A 17,422-nucleotide genomic window follows, 5' to 3' on the forward strand; every position below is an offset into this window, starting at 1 on the left:
CAGTTGCTGGTTATTTCCTTATACAGTAATATTATATTGCATCTGGCATAGTCTATGTCACAGTAGCTAAAATCGTTATGTTACTTTTTTTTAATAATCTGAAACAGTCATCAGTTGCAAGCAATAAATATCTTGCGACAAACAAGGGGCTTGAGAAAAGTTGCTTACCAAAACGGATTAGAAATACCAAGAGATTAATGTTAAGCAGACTTAAATCCGACTGTATTATATTAAACTGTATTGATGTTTCTGTCTATCCGTATGTTTAACTTTGTTGTCACTAACAACCCAGTGACTACACTACTGACAGACCTTACACTGAATGTATACATAAAGCATCGTATATCGTATACACACGGTGAAAATGTTCTTTCCTTTTCAGATACTATTTTATAGGTCAGCCTGGTACCTTTAAGGTTTGACATGAATACTACAATTAACCAGCAAAGTTATAGCAACACATGACACGTATCAACACATTGATATCTGAGAAGCTGTCATGTGTTGTGTCTAAGACTAAGAGTACTGACTGAAATGTTTGATTACATTTAAGTAAAACATAAACAACAATGTTGAAATACTCCAGGAAATGTACTCACTCATCTGTGTGTCCTGGGCAAGACACAGAAGGAATATTTGCGTAGACACACAGAACATAAACACCTGCACACACCTACAGTCCACCATGATCCCCAAGTCACTGATCCTCTTACTTCCTTGTCCCTGACATGTCGTAAAGCACCCTTCAGTGGGACCCTTAGCAGAAATAAACATTTGTTATCAAATGTACAGACTGGTACCTGGCAATACGTCTGTAAATACCACACACTGCGGTCATGAGATTTTATCTGACACTTTTTAAACCTTTTAAGGTTATGGTATGTGTGGTTGTGCTTGTTGTGTTGCGTGTGTGGTTGTGTTTGCCTGTTCATTAACTGTGAGTTAAGGTTCAGTGAATTTGTGGAACAAGTTGCCATGTGGGCAGAAGAAGCGATGAACTGTTAAAAAAACCACTGGTTAAACGGCATGCAACTCAGATGGTAATATAACTTTATTCCGTATGCTCCAGTTGTCTGACCTGGTTTGACTCATTAACCGTGTCACCTTTGGCGTATAATTTACATTCGAGTACTGGAAACATTTTCTCTAAGCATCGAACACTGAAACTAATGATAATACACACTGTAGCTGTGAGATTTTGACCTTTACCTTTTAATCCCCAAACATTACAGGTATATGGGCCACTGTGTGCGCGTTTACCTGCGTGTGTGTGTGTTTTGTCAGTGTATCGAAGTTCAAGTGCGAGCGAACTTGATGTTATTGCATCAAACATTCATCATACGTGAGGTAACATCCTGGTGATGTGAGGGCCAACACGTTGATCTTGATTATGAAATTAGCGAATACATTAAACACATTATACTTTGTCCATGTCAGCTCTACTTTCCTTTTGTTTGTGTTACATGTAGTCAGCTAGAAAATTCTCGTCTCCGAAATTATTGTCTGCTCGGTAAATTTGATTTAAATAATTCGCAAATAAGGATTTTAACTAGTCGATGCAATAAGAAAATTGAAACTTCAGAGTCTGTGATTTGTGAAGTACGTCAAAGTAAATGTTGAGAGGATAACAATATTTAAAAAAAAAATTGGGGCCGTAAGTGATCATACCGAAATAGGAAGGACGATGATAAGCGTTTTTAATGTTACTCCTACACAATGTGTTTGGAAGACGGAGGAAACCCCTTTTAAAGATTTTATTTTTCTTCCTATGATACTGAGTTTAGCTGTCGACTGGTTTTATTCACGAAGACGGAAGCTGGTTGCCTTGACTCACCTGACCTCTGCCATGAGCCGTGCAAGCGACAGAGACACACAGGTAATACTTGTAGCGGTGTCAAAGGTTATCATATATCACATGCGACTGTGAAATGTGCGACATAGTAAGCTTGTCCCAGCAATAACTTTTCCACAAAAAAATCCTCAGCACTATTTGTAACAGCTTGGTGACAAGGTGTTATCACATTCAAAAGTTTAGGAAATACATATTACGCAGTCAGTTATAAGCATTAATATTAGAAAATGCTAGAAAGACATGAATGTACTTTGTTGTTGTGTTTGAAAGGAAAAAAAAAATGCTTCCACTTAAACGCGATTTCGCACTGTCGTGGGATGGAGGAGTTCACACAGATCTCTACTTTGCCCCTGCCATTGACCCTAACTTTGCTCTATTCAGTACTGGTTTCCATTATATTATCTGCATTTAAACTGTCAGTCTGTTGGTGAGGTCTTGCAGTTCATTGTTAGTGTCAATTAACATATCTGTGTCGTCTGCAAATTGTAGGTTTGAGACTGATCTTCCAGAAATGGAAATGGAAGTGTGATGGTCGTGGAGATAATAATTATCGATTGAATCGTTTATTGAGTAGAAAAGTTCTACCACGTTGCAGCGATTTCGCACTGTATGAGCAGAGACAGCGGGAGGAAACAGGAATACCCGTATAAAACCGCAGACACCCAGCCCTGTGAACATGTGTCACATACAGTGTCCATAGACGAGATCTGAACCCTGACCGCTCATTGCAGTGGTGACAAACGAGTATTTTAACCACTGCAAGCGGACGATAAAATAAGAGGGTTTCTATGCTGACTGTTTACACAGGAGGGCCTAACGTGGCGATAACACAAGGAAGGAGTGTCAAGTAGTCCTCACTGTCCCTCCGTGTTGCTGACATGATGACAGTAAAGTGCAGCCTTGCTGTTGTGTTCTTTGAGTCAGTTTTGTGTCAGGTGATGTCAACATTATTATGAAGGGAAACATTCTTTTGACTCAAGTAAACTTAAGAAGTATTGGATGTGACTGTGGGAATTCGACTACCATTGGCTTTGGTTTATGTTATGAATTCTTTAGTATGTACAAAATGTGCACAAAGTTTGTATTTTTTTTTTCACAGAAAGAGACGAAATAAGAAAGGTATAATTTATCATAGCCTCATCTCAGCTCACTTTTTAGAAATATTGTTAAAATATAACTTGTGAATTCATTGATAATGTCAAAGTAATGAATCAAGTGTGGTTGATACAGGAGAAAAATAGTCTTGTCATCTTAGCGTGTTAACCTGCTAAAGAAAATCACACATTTAGGTCAAAAAAATAAATACAGATCCCTTACCCACTATTTTTAATAATAATAATAACAACAACAACAACAACAAAAAAGAGTTGATTTATATAGCGCTTTACACCACCATAACAACCAGGCTTAAAATGCTTTTTTTAAAAGAAAAGGGCATCATCATCATCATTATCATCATCAGCAGCAGCAGCATCAGCAGCAACAACAACAACAGCAGCTTTACTTTATCACAGATAAGTCAAAATGTTTGTCCGTTACGGCCGTAGGTGAAGATCGGTAGCCAAATCCAAAGCTGAAACTAGTTGATAAAAATGGTCATAGGCAATAGCAAGTACAACATGAGGATAAAGATTGCTTTAAGAAGTGTGGAGCACTAATATTATAAACAAATGACCTCAGGAAGAAAACCTAAAACGTAAAAGAACTATCCACCTCAATAGGACTACAGAATGAAATAATTCTCTGGCCATTCTTTAAAATGGTCGTACCATGATCTTTTTTTTAAATTCGTTAGAAAATAGTTGTAAATAATAAAGTGTGTGTCTTGTTAAAATTTGACTCTTTTGGTTAGGTATTGCAAAATGTATACGGAGTCACAGCACCATATCTGGACAAAAGGACTGCAGATGATGAGTCATGGACTCTCCATTTGTGTTTCTCTCATCAGTGGACATCAGATTGTGTGTGGAAGTCAAGAGACGTGTAAGGTGTTGTGTTGTTGTCATCAGGGGCTTTGAGTGCCTCGTAGACGTTGGTGGTGTAGCCGATGTTGGTGTAGTCGGGTGTAGTGTCTACCTTTTCGTTTGGGCGAGATGTTGGCCTGGCGGTTCCTATATGAAACAGCTAAACATTGTTAACAATCTTCAAAGAATTCTTTCAAGAATGAAAGGTCATACAGATTTTTTCACAAATGCATTAACTCTGAACAACTTTGACTTATTTATTTCGAGAATATCAGATTGCATTAAGAGAGGATTTTGCAATGTATTTGTTTGTTGGTAATTTTATAATAGATAACAGAAATGAGAGAAATACTGCGAAACTGACTAAACTGTGCTTTGATGGGTTTACAACAAATATATTTGCTTACAGTCTGATAGTTATACCAAAAGCCTAAATATTATTAAGTCTCCAGTTCGGAAAACATAAGTGGAAGCACAATAACTGACTGGCTAATCTTGGCTGTAAACTCAAGTGGACACAGAAGAAACTTAATTACCTGAGTCACTTATTATCGGGATTTCATAAGGTGAGGAGCCCGTAGCTGACGGTTGCTGAGACCGTGATTTTCTTAACCACCTGAAGCAATTTAAAAAAAAAAAATAAACAGATGTATACATGACCTTCAACAAAAAAAAAAAAAAAAAAAAAAACCAGATCCAAAACGAGAGAAAGAAAAAAATCAACTTACCAGCTAAAGACAGCGCCAACAATAAAAAAGACGACAGAACAGCCGACAGCAGCGCCAGCCACAGGACCTGCCACACTGACAGTCTCTTTGTCATTGTCACATGACATTCCCGCTTCACAGACAAAATTAAAGTTTACTTTATGAGAGAAAATAAGTTCTCAATGTCTTTCTTACCCAGAAATATACCAATTTGAGACGATCAGATTTGAAAGTTATTTTTAAGATTGTTTCTCACAACTAATTTATGTTAGCTCTAACGATCTCAAATCACGTGTTGAAATAAAAATACATCGGTTTGTGTATGATCTGCATCGTAACTGTAAATAAGTCATTTTTCTGTAGACAATGGATATCCCTTTCAAGAATACATAAATAATGACTAACAAATACATCTTCTAAATATATTGTAAATACATTAAGGACATAAAACACAAATGCATGAAATACATGTCATAAAACGATAAAAACTGTGTATTTTTACTAAAATAAAAATTTAAAAAAGTAAGCAAATCTTTAAATAACAGAAAATTTCAAGTTAAGAGTCCCCAGGCAGAAAAAATGAAACAGAAACAGAAAATATGAAGAAGAAAGAAAATAAAAATACAGCTTTGGGCTACTTCCACAAATCTGTGGACGAAAATGAAGAGTATTTAGCAACAATACCTTGAATTGAAGATGAAGTGTTTGAAGTCGTCATCGGAAACTTCGAGGAAAGATCTGAAAAGATTTCGTTCCATTAATATTTATCACTTTTTCGTCTTCAACATAGGAGACATGGGGGTTCAAGTTTTCATTGTCGTTACGATCTCAAAAGGAAGTTTCCAGTGTTAGGTCATCAACAGAAGATTGGTTCAAAGATCGGTGGTTACTGAGGAAAATCTCCAACAGACTCTGTGACCAGTACTCAGCAGCAACAACCACACAGATGATATAAATAATAGTATAAGAGTCTCATGATACACACTATTACCAACCATTTTGTCAATTTACATTAATAATACAGTATGCCGTAAGACTAATAAACTTTCTTTTCTCGCACTGTCTGCTCTTTTGCTATCTTGACTTATGAACCCAAGGGCTTGTATACTGTTTGTGGGAGAGCACATAACTCTCGAGGACAAGACTTAAGTGTGACTACGTCATCGTCCTTTGAAGGCTGATATTACGAACATGTTTTACTGGTCTGCTGGCAAACAATTTTTTTTCCAGTTAACTACTAGAACGAAGCTCGTGTGCAGAAAGCTTCCGGTTTAGTCACAGTCTTTGCTTAGGCTCGCCGAGACTAACATCGGAGAACTTCGCAAGAGGCTATAAGCGTTGGTCTCGGCAGACAGACAGCAGTCCACCAGACACTGACTGAGACCTGACAATCACAATAAAACAATTTCAATTTAACAGTGCTTTCTTTGATGAAAACATTATCATAGAAATTTCAGAAAATTTTGCATTAGGAAAAGAAAGTTTATTTTTCACTCTCTCTTTCTCCCTCCTGTGAAATTATGTTTCACTATGCCTTTTAACAATTATTTTAGCGAGAAGAAAATTTTCACCGTCACTAACTTCAAGTGTGAGGGGAATTCCAGTTTTCGTGTATGATCTGTAGCATCGAGATGCTGCTTGACAACCATCGTTTTGAGGATTCGGTGCAACTGTATTTTTTTTTTTAAATCGGATAAGTCCTTGTGCAGAAAAAAACCCAGAAAAAGCATCACAGGACCAGACACAAATAATAAAATACCTTATATAAAACAACAGGAAACAAGTAAAAAAAAAAAGCCTGGATAGACGCCAGTTTACAGCAAATGTAAAATACAATGCACGTTTTGACTACCACTACTTAAAAAAAAAAATTCTCATCAAAATTTACTTCAGTATATGTTTTAATATATTTCTGATGTAAGAATATATTTAATTTTTAGCAATTATATTTATGAGACTGACATAGTCAAAGGCACATTCAGACAATAAGCTGGAATCACAATTGCACATTCACTCTGCAAAGTGTCTGCTTACCCCATACGTTGAATATATATTTCTCGGCGAAATAATTGTATCCACGCTCATGATTGCGTTTTGCCGAGCTTCTGCAACTAAATTCTTCAATATATCTGAACGAAATATCGGGTACGCATTGCATATTTCGACAGGACACAGATGGGGTAAACGACTCGGCCATGGTAGCGAAGTGTAAACAGGAAGTAGCGGTGGTTTCTCGTTTCTGCGCATCTCTTTCTGCGCACCTAATTACGAAAAGGCGGATACACGTCCGTGATGAGATTAAAAGTACAGCTACCAGACACCACGTGGTTTAACTTTCAAAATGTGTATGTCTACTCACAGTCTTTACACAGAGGTGGTGTGAATGCCCCGTCACAAGAGGGACAACTTCCGTTTATCTTGTCACAGGTAGAGTTACCTCCCATGCAATGTCCACATGTTTCAACACAATTGTGTCCATACCAACCTGTCTCACAATCTGCAAGACAGAAGAAATCCCTTGAAACGAAAGTCTTTTTAGACTCTGTGATATATTTGAAGATAGAGAGGGTGATTGCTGTCATAATCTATTCAACTATAAATATTTGTTGACCAACGTCAAAATTAATTTATTATAAATCACTGTACTCAACACCCTAATGACTAGAAGTTTGATTCTTTATTAACATCAAAAAATAAAAAGGTTTCACAAGATTAGCCCCCTTTACTAAGTTACGACTTACTAGTGTGTACTGGAAGAATGAATTAAATGTCTAAGAGGGGATTACTCATTAAATAATGTTAGAATAAAAGTATGTTATGTTTGTCTGTGGCTCAGTTATCTGTTGTGTCTTAACTTGTGAATTATCGTCTTTGTACGTGAGAATGTCATTGTCATTATTGTTCAGTAAGATTTCTTAGAGTTATACTCCTTTACAGGTTTTCCTTAAAAAAGCTCTTTTTCCTATCTTAGGTTCTGTTGATTTCTCTGCTAACAATTTTGTTTTGTTTTGAGATATTGCAGTTAGTTGTTGTTTTCTACTATTATTCGAAGCGTTTAAAAGGTATGAGTGTCTACTCACTGTCTTTACACAGAGGTGGTGTGAATGCCCCGTCACAGGAGGGACAACTTCCGTTTATCCTGTTACAGGTAGAGTTACCTCCCATGCAATGTCCACAGGTTTCAACACAATTGTTTCCATACCAACCGTTCTCACAATCTGCAAGAAGGAAGAGAGGAATCATATAGCACCTGAGACACTTGACAAACAGACAGGTAGGAAAATAGGTCTTTCCTAGACAAGTATACACAGAGTTGGCTGAGAGAACTCGATTTAAATATACTCAAGCTACATAGTGTTGAAAAGTACTTTTTAAAAAAAACTAGAGTCCTGTTAACAATACCTCCTCTTCATGACTATCGCCATTTAATAAAAAATATTGAATACTGAAGAAATTTAGACAAAAGGAGATTATTTAGAAAAATAAAGGGTTCCTAGACTGTTTGACACTGAAGATGTAGTGGAATAATTTTATTATCTGTTCAGTTGTTAACATTTAGGCTATACCACTGTCACAGAGGGTGGCAAGAGGCTAAAAGCTCGCACAGCACGGACAAACTACCAAAAACCATTTACCTGTACAGTTTGGTAAGCTGAATCCTGTTTTACACGATGTACACTGGCCTGTCGTCTTGTCGCAATCAGAATTAGTGATACAGTTTCCACAGGTATGTGAACAGCCGGTTCCATACCAACCATCAAGACATTCTGAAAAGAGCAAAATGGTTTATATTTACAAATAAAATATTAAGTAAGATCATTTACAGTCAGTATAACTACTGACAGAATGAAAAACTCCCAAAAAATACTGTTCACCTAGAATATAATGGCGTGAAATACAGGTTTAGTCAAAAGTATGTAAAGTATAATTGGCTGTGGTGTCATTTATTACTCGAGAAATATGTGTTAGGGCTGGAAATGTTACTGTTGTTCTCTGGATTTTGTGTGTTGAACACGAATGAGCGCTCTGAATCATCCTGCACATATGATGTAAGGTTTGTAAATAAATGGGTTTCGACTGTTTAAGTGATAACATAATTTTTACTGACCCTATAAATAGTGACAATGCACCCTGGCTAGAATCTGGAGCCTTTACATTACGGGGAAAAGACTGATGTACTTTTGACAGTAATTATTATGTACGGTAGGTCACGATATCGACAACCAAGACAAATCATTCAGTCCTATAAGAACTAGTCTATAAAGACAGGGTTTTAACGGAAGGAGACCGTCATTCAGTAAGAGAAGAAAGGTTGTGTACACCTTTCGCAATAAAAGTTCTTAGGAGTAAGAATTGACGGATGTATATTTACTGGTATTTTTAACATTTATTGTGTATTTTCATTCGTTAAATTCAGTTAATATCATTAAATGTATACAGGCCTGCAAAAGAAGCAGAGTTGTTTTGTGAAGAAATAAAAGCAAAAATGTCTACGTGGACGCGAGTGTCTGTGACACACACACATACATAAACCCTACTCACTTATCTACTCATCCTCCTACTCCCACAAGCATAAAGACATAGTCATCGTAACATATCATAAACGGCCCCCGTGGATACACATCTTGAAAAAGAATTTGGAAATGCACTTGAATTTATGTACATACAGAGACTTACGTACCCCACACCTGTACCTCACAGATGTTTATCGTACGTCCGTCACTGTAGCAGTCTTTAGTGATGTTGACCACTCGCCCACCACGAAGCACTGGGATGGTGTATGTATCATTGGTCCAACCACTCACATCTGTGAATCTTTCGACGAGAGCTCCATCGACAGATACGTTATCACAAGCCATTCTATCTAGAACTGTAATCATAAAATAATCGTAAAGATAAAGTCTGCTGTAAACACACACAGATGGAGTATAGGTAGCTACATAGATATTGATTAGTTAGTTTAGTTAGTTCCCGTTATGCCGGTCGGCACGTAGGGCAGCGACAAAGGTCCTCCACTTTTGCCTGTCCTGGGCTAGACTCCCCACAGTACCCCAGCTGAGGTTTTGGGTCTTCATGTCTGCCTCCACAGTTCGGCGCCAGGTGATCTTGGGCCGACCTCGCTTGCGTTTCTCTTCTGGCGTCCAGTGTAAGGCAGTTTTTATGATGGAGTTGCTCCCGCCTCGGAGGACGTGACCAATCCAGCGCCATCGCTCTTCAACAGGATGGTGGCCATACTCTCCTGCCCGCACTGGGCAAGTAGTTCTTTGTTGGAGATTGCCTTGGCCAGAAGAATGCCCAGAATTCTTCGCAGGCTTTTGGTGTGGAAGACTGACAGTTTGTTGAGGTCGCGGTCAGTCCTTCGCCAGCACTCCGAGCCATACAGTAGAGTGGACATGACCAGACTCTGGTAAAGTCTCAGCTTGGTATTGATGCTGTACTGTGTCGACTTCCAGATGTTGCGTAGGCTACAAAAGATGCCCCTGCCTTTGCTCAGTCTGCTCTGGATGTCGCGGCCTGCTCCTTCCATCTTGCGTGACCACGCTTCCCAAGTAGGTGAAGCTTTCAACCATCGGCAGGTCTTTCTCCCTCTATGCTGATCGGTGTTGGATTGGTGGTGTTCAGGGTCATCACTTCTGTCTTTGTCCGGCTGATGTGCAGTCCGACCTGCTGTGCAAAAGTGTGCAGGCGAGTCGTCTTCTCTTTGCATTTGCGGTGGGTGTGGTGACAGCAGGGCCAGGTCGTCGGCAAAGTCTAGATCTTCTAAGTTCGTGGAGAGTGTCCATCGTATGCACCTTGGTTCATCTTCCGTTGTATGGCGCGTTACCAGTCAATGACAAGGTTAAAGAGCAGGGAAGACATCACGCGCCCTGTCTCACTCCGGTCCCGACCTCAAAGTAGATGTCACTGTTTCCACACAGCATGAAAAGTTTCGCATAGAAGCTTTTGATCATAGTACAATTTCCATTGGTATTCCGTATGCTCTCAGGATGCGCCAAAGGCTCTCTCTATGGATGCTGTCAAAAGCCTTCTGGAAATCTACGAAGTTAATATAGAGCTGCCTCTGCCACTCTGTGCACTGTTCAATGATGTTGCGTAGTGCGAATATCTGGTCGGTGCATCCTCTCCTTCTACGAAAACCATAGATATTGAACTGCATCTTAAATACAGACTCCTGCATCATGCTAATGAGTGTAAAACATTGTAACAAAAATGTTTTTTTTTTCAAATAATAAAAACGAGAATATTTTATTAGCGAGTCCTGTCAGGCAACATTTCAAATGTCAGTGAAGGTGACGATACTGGCAAACGAAGAAGGTGATGATAATTGTTGCAATGAGGTGAGGAAGAAGGGGAGGAGGAATCAGACGAGTGTCGAAAAAAAAGTTAAGGGCAGTGAAACATGAAATGTAACACGAGAGAACACTTACTTTGGCTGAGAAATAAATTGGATGACATTTGAAAACATAAAAACTAAAATCCATCAAGTGATACACCTGACTAATACCAAAGTGTATAAAGTTAAATGGCATTAACACTGATCTCACAGTTTGTCCGTCCGTAGATCGTGATCATGGTGATGCTGACCTTCTCTCCCAGGTCCACCCACCAGAAAGGTGACATGTCGTCCTCCATGGTGTGGATACAGTTGGGTGGAAATTCTTTGTAATAAGTGTTTGTGTTTCCGTTTAATGCTGCTGAGCAGTTGTTTTTGTTGTTGTACATGGTGCTTATGCCACATGGTTTGTTTACTGCAACATTTTCTAAGCATAAATATAGAAAACATATTATCATGACAGTGAAATAAAAATTACTAAAGAAGAAGAGTTTAAATAATCTTACAGCTTTATGTTAAGATACTTAAATTAAAGATATGGTTTAAAAAAATTAAAAACGTTCAAACACAAATTTACTAAAATTAATAATTTTGTGAAAACATTATTGCAATCATGAGTATGATCTCTATAATCAGTAACACTCAGTTAATTAACATCAGTTCTTATTAACGGTATATCTACCTCATTTTTATTCACTTATACAAAATGGTGTTTGAAGGGGTATCTAGCAGTTGCTGGTTATTTCCTTATACAGTAATATTATATTGCATCTGACAGACTATGTGACAGTAGCTAAAATCGTTATGTTACTTTTTTTTTTGTTTTTGTTTTTTTGTTTTTTTGTGTAGATAATCTGAAACAGTTATCAGTTGCAAGAAATAAATATCTTGCGACAAACTAAGTGCTTGAGAAAAGTTGCTCACCAAGACGGATTAGAAATACCATGAGATTAATGTTAAGAAGACTTAAATCCGACTGTATTATACTAAACTGTATTGATGTTTCAGTCTATCCGTATGTTAAACTTTGTTGTCACCAACAACTCAGTGACTACAGTAATGACAGACCTTACACTGAATGTAAACATAAAGCAGGGCTTCTGCTTACGCAAAAAATTTTAAAATCATCGTCTCAGAAACGGAAAGAAAGTGAGCACCCCAAGTACAGTGAGCATCAGCTCATCACAGATGCTTGCACATACTTCATGGCACAGAAATCTCGCCATTTCTGACTAGACATTACAGTGCGTTGTGTGCCTGAAAGGCAGTTGAACAAAGTAGTTGATTTGTTGATTTTTTTTCACATTGTAAAGGACCCCTTACAGTTAGCCTGGGACCCCTTAGAAATCTGAAGAAGGGGTCCCTGGGACCCCAAAGAATTTAGCCTTAGCAGAAGCCCTGATAAAGCATCGTATATCGTATACACACGGTGAAAATGTTCTTTCCTTTTCAGATAATATTTTATAGGTCAGCCTGGTACCTTTAAGGTTTGACATGAATACTACAATAACCAGCAAAGTTATAGCAACACATGACACGTATCAACACATTCATATCTGAGAAGCTGTCATGTGTTGTGTCTAAGACTAAGAGTACTGACAGAAATGTTTGATTACATTTAAGTAAAAAATAAACAAGAAGGTTGAAATACTGCAGGGAAATGTACTCACTCATGTGTGTGTTCTGGGCAAGACACCGAATGAATATTTGTGTAAAGACACAGAACATAAACACCTGCACACACCTACAGTCCGCCATGTTCCCCAGTCACTGATCCTCTTACTTCCTTGTCGCTGACCTGTCGTCAAGCCCCTTATCAAACGTACAGACTGGTACCTGGCAATATGTCTGTAAATACCACACACTGCGGTTATCAGATTTTATCTGACACTTTTTAAACCTTTTAAGGTTATGGTGTATGTGTGGTTGTGTTTGCCTGTGAGTTAAGTTTCAGTAAATTTGCGGAACAAGTTGCCATGTGGGCAGAAGAGGCGATGAATGGAAAGGTTTAGTTTTCTTCACAACTGTTAAAAAACCACTGGTTAAACGACATGCAGCTCAGATCGCAATGTAACTTTATTCCGTATACTACAGTCGACTGACCAGACTAGCATCGTGCAACCTTTGGCGTCTAATTTACATTCGGGTACTGGAAACATTTTCTCTAAACATCGAACACTGAAACTAATATAATAATACACACTGTAGCTGTGAGATTTTGACCTCTACCTTTTAATCCCCAAACATTACAGGTATATGGGCCACAGTGTGCGCGTTTACCTGCGTGTGTGTGTGTTTTGTGTGTAAGTGTATCGAAGTTCATGTAAGTGCGAGCGAGCTCTAAGCACTCATAGGAATGCGTTCGGTGATCTCGGGTGAACGCTAAACAAGGGCTATGAACGAACAAACTGTTGTCTACATGTGTATAAACAGACCTTAGCATGAAAATAATAGACTTTCAGCTCACAAGAAAACAATGTTATTGCATCAAACATTCATCATACATGAGGTGACATCCTGGTAATGTGAGGGCCAGCACGTTGATCTTGATTATGAAATTAGCGAATACATTAAAAACATTATACTTTGTCATTGTCAACTCTACTTTCCTATTGTTTGTGTTACATGTAGTCAGCTAGAAATTATCGTCACCGAAATTTTTGTCTGCTCTTTAAATTTGATTTAAAGGATGTGCATGTAATCATTTTAGCTAGTCAATGCAATAAGAAAATTGAAACTAGTTTTTGTGATTTGTGAAGTGAAAAAAGAGGAAAATCCTTGTATCAATATCAGTCTGCTTGAAAAAAAAAGCAAATGAAAATATTGTCATCATAGGGCAAACTTATTTTCCTAGGTCAAAGTAAATGTTGAGAAGATAACAATATTTTACAAGAAATTGGGACTGTAGTTGTGAAAGTGGTCATACCGAAAGGACAATGAAAAGAGTTTTAATGTTACTCCTACATTTTATGTTCGGAAGACGGAGGAAACCCCTCTTAAAGATTGTATTTCACTTCCTGTGATACTCAGTTTAGCTGTCGATTGGTTTTATTCACGTAACCGGAAGTTGGTTGCCTTGACTCACCTGACCTCTGTCTGTGGCCGTGTAAGCGATAGAGAGACAGATAATACTTGTAGTGATGTCAAAGGTTATCATATATCACATTCGACTGTCAAATAGCAAGCTTGTCCCAGCAATGGCTTTCCGAAAAAAAATCCTTAGCACTATTTGTAAAAGCTTGGTGACATGTCATTATGACATTTGCAAATTTAGGAAATACATATTCTGCATACAGTGATAAGCGTTAATATTAGAAAATGTTAGAAACACTTGAATGTACACGTTGTTGTTGTGTATTGAAGGAAAAAAATGCTTCCCCCTAAAGGCGATTTCGCACTGTCGGGGGATGGAGGAGTTCATATTGATCTCTGCTTTGCCCCTGCAATTGACCCTAACTTTGCTGGGTTCATTACTGGTTTCATTATCATAAGCCTTTGAACAGTCAGTCTGTTGGTGAGGTCTTGCAGTTCATTGTTAGTGTCTGCTAACAGATCTGTGTCATCTGCAAAGTGTAAGTTGGAGACCGATCTTTCAGCAATGAAAATGGAAGTGTGATGGTCGTGAAGATAAAAATTATTGACTGGATCGTTTATTGAGTAGAAAATTTTTACCACCTTGCAGCGATTTCGAACTATATATAGGGGTAGAGAGAGCTGGAGGAGAGAGTACCCGAAGAAAACCCCTCGACACCCAGACCTGCAAACATGTGTCACATACAGAAAGTGTCCGGAGACGAGATCTGAACCCTGAGCCGCTCATTGTAGTGGTGACAAGCGAGTGTTTTGACCACTACAGTACCCGGCGCCCCATTTTAATTATCTTCAAGCTTCTTAAGAAACATAAGAAAAGAATGAAGCATAACTAGCAACTGTCTTATCGAAACAAAACATTCACTAAATGCTACTGTAAGATAGGGATAGATACAGCAATAAATTAAGATAACCTTTAATTAACTCATTGCTTACGGCGCGATTTTTGGAGCTCAAATCCCCCCGTACGCACGGAAATTCACCAATTTCAAAAAATCATAAAAAAATAACTGTTAGAGATAGAAAAAAAATTTAAACTAATAATACGAGATCAACAGTGTGAAACAAAACTGCTTACATCTGAATCCTTCCATGAACAGTTACTTATTAGGTAATCCAAAGCAAAATTAGGTTGTTATCATGGAATTTTAAAAAAAATTTCAAACCGGGTTGCGCAGGATGTATCATGCTAGCACAAGTTACACTGCCAGGAATCACACTTTGATAACCGCATATAAACTTGAAAATGATATAAACATTGTTCTTGTCAAAAAAAAATCAGATTGATTGCATTTAATAATATTATTTATCGGTACGCAAAGAAGGTACAGAGCCGCGCGAAGACGCTTCACGGACGACGGAGCACCGAATGCCTACAAAGCAAATGTTCACCGTGTTTTTAAAAAATTTATATCTGTTAAACTACACAAACGACAAATATATGCGATACGCCGTTTAAAAGAGCTTCTTAAAAACATTTGCATGGTGTTAAATTCAAGAATTATAGGTTTCTGATTTCTTGTAGTAAGCTCACATCAAAGAAAGTAACTGCAATTGGGCAGATTTTTCCAAACGTATCGGAAGGTAACAACAAGACAGAAATTAAGAAATTTTTTTTTACATAATATATACAAGCATAAAGTACCAACCAAGATCATATTTTATTTGAATATACATTAAATTTAAATATTACTTACTGTTTACTTCTCATTTTCTGTTGTTTGAGTACAAATCCACGTCAAATCGAGTGACCCCCCAACGAATGTAATATGGCGCCCTAGTAAACGAACATCAGAGTGGAATTTACACGAGGTAACACACGATTGGTTGACCTTTTCACCCTTTAAAGGGAAGTAATCGCTGAAGGAACAAGTCCTAAAGGTTCCCGTGTTTTCTCCCTTATTTATTCCTTCATTTACGCGCAGGGTTGCGAATTGTACTGTGACACCATAGCTGCCATCCTATGCGATGGACGCGTATTACCAGATAGAAGCCGTTTTGGGGACGCCGGCTATGGATACGTAAGCAATGGCTTAACCTTACTTTAAATTTGTTAGACTTAATTGCAATTTAAAAACATGTTAGCACATGATGCACGGTCAAAAATTAAACGAGACAAGCTCTTCTTGTGAAGTATAAGAGAAATAATTTGCAAGCGGACGATAAAATAAGAGGGATACTATGCTGACTGTTGACTGTTTACACAGGAGTGTCTAACGTGGCGATAACACAAGGAAGGAGTGTCAAGTAGTCCTCACTGTCCCTACGTGTTGCTGACATGATGACAGTAAAGTGCAGCCTTGCTGTTGTGTTCTTTGAGTTAGTTTTGTGTCAGGTGATGTCAACATTATTACGAAGGGAAACATTCTTTTGATTCAAGTTAGTTTTAGCAGAACTACTGGATGTGACTGTGTGAATCCGACTGCCATTGGCTTTGGGTTATGTTACGAATTCCTTAGTGTGTACAAAATGTACACAAAGCTTGCATGTTTTTACAGAAAGAGACGAAAGAACAAAGTTATAATTTATCATGGACTTATAAAAGCGCATCCATTCCCCTCACCGTCAAGTTAAGGCGATCTACGCTCACATTTTAGAAATATTGTTAAAATATAACTTGTAAAGTCATTGATAATGACAGAAAATGAGTCGAGCATGGGTGGTACAGGTGAAAAATAGTCTTGGCATCTGAGCGTGCTAATCTGCTAAAGAAAATCCCACATTTAGGTCATAAAATTAAATACTATTTAATAATAATAATAATAATAATAATGACAACAACAAAGAGTTTATTTAGCGCTTTACACCACCATAAAAGGAAGGCTTAAAGTGCTTTTTTTTTAAAACAGGGCATCATCATCATCATCATCATCATCATTATTAATTTATCACAGATAAGTCAAAACATTTGGTCGATACGGACGTAGGTGAGGATCGGTAATCGATTCGAAAGCCGAACCTCGTTTATAAAAAATGTTATTGGCAATAAAATGTCAAACATGAGGATAACGATTGCCACAAGAAGTGTGAAGCACTAAAATTATAAACAAACGACCGCCGGAAAAAAATCTAAAATGTAAAAGAACTATCCACCTCAAGAGGATTAGAGGGGATGAAATAATTCTCAGGCCATTCTTTAAAATGATCGTCCAATGATCTTTTTTTTAAAAACTTGCTATAAAATAGTTGTAAATAATAAAGTGTATGTCGTGTTAAAATTTGACTCTTTTGGTTAGGCATTGCGAAATGTAGACGGAGTCACTGCGCCATATCTGGACAAATGACTGCAGATGACTAGTTCTTGTCTCTCCATTTGTGTTTCTCTCATCGGTGGACATCAGTGTGTTTGTGGAAGTCCAGAGACGTGTAAGCTGTTGTGTTGTTGTCATCAGGGGCTTTAAGTGCATCGTAAATGTCGGTGGTGTAGCCGATGTTGGTGTAGTCGGGTGTTTTGTCTACCTTGTCGTCCGGGCGT

The 17,422-nt window shown here is 38.0% G+C and overlaps 3 protein-coding genes across 18 annotated transcripts in view; all 3 read right to left on the bottom strand.

Moving 5' to 3' along the window:
- Positions 1–17,422, bottom strand: part of LOC112572661 (receptor-type tyrosine-protein phosphatase kappa-like) — a 503,329-nt gene that overhangs the window by 85,868 nt on the left and 400,039 nt on the right. The window lies entirely within an intron of this gene.
- The window catches only part of LOC112572662 (receptor-type tyrosine-protein phosphatase mu-like), a 122,989-nt gene that overhangs the window by 65,821 nt on the left and 39,746 nt on the right, over positions 1–17,422 (bottom strand). For 3 of the 13 annotated variants that reach the window (XM_025252452.1, XM_025252448.1, XM_025252449.1), the window contains exon 1: positions 600–851. The exons of 8 other annotated variants lie outside the window; for them this stretch is intronic. In XM_025252452.1, the coding sequence (XP_025108237.1) occupies positions 600–774 (175 nt within the window). In that variant the 5' untranslated portion in view covers positions 775–851. Of the gene's footprint in view, positions 1–599; positions 853–17,422 lie in introns of those variants that run through there. 2 more of the 13 variants (XM_025252445.1, XM_025252453.1) reach the window with 2 other exon arrangements.
- Positions 3,166–12,794, bottom strand: LOC112572687 (multiple epidermal growth factor-like domains protein 10). 2 transcript variants are annotated; one of them, XM_025252493.1, is made up of 10 exons: positions 12,528–12,794; positions 11,069–11,284; positions 9,205–9,393; positions 8,159–8,290; positions 7,604–7,741; positions 6,883–7,020; positions 5,208–5,261; positions 4,545–4,656; positions 4,353–4,432; positions 3,166–3,963 (listed from the first exon to the last, which is right to left on the bottom strand). In XM_025252493.1, the coding sequence occupies exons 1-10, from the start codon at positions 12,613–12,615 to the stop codon at positions 3,797–3,799; spliced, it is 1,314 nt and encodes a 437-aa protein (XP_025108278.1). In that variant the 5' UTR covers positions 12,616–12,794; the 3' UTR covers positions 3,166–3,796. The 2 variants fall into 2 exon arrangements, with proteins under 2 accessions (XP_025108278.1, XP_025108279.1); XM_025252494.1 differs by having other exon boundaries at positions 11,109–11,284; positions 12,528–12,664.

Source organism: Pomacea canaliculata, linkage group LG9 (genome assembly GCF_003073045.1).
Source record: "Pomacea canaliculata isolate SZHN2017 linkage group LG9, ASM307304v1, whole genome shotgun sequence".
NCBI classification, from domain to species: domain Eukaryota; kingdom Metazoa; phylum Mollusca; class Gastropoda; order Architaenioglossa; family Ampullariidae; genus Pomacea; species Pomacea canaliculata.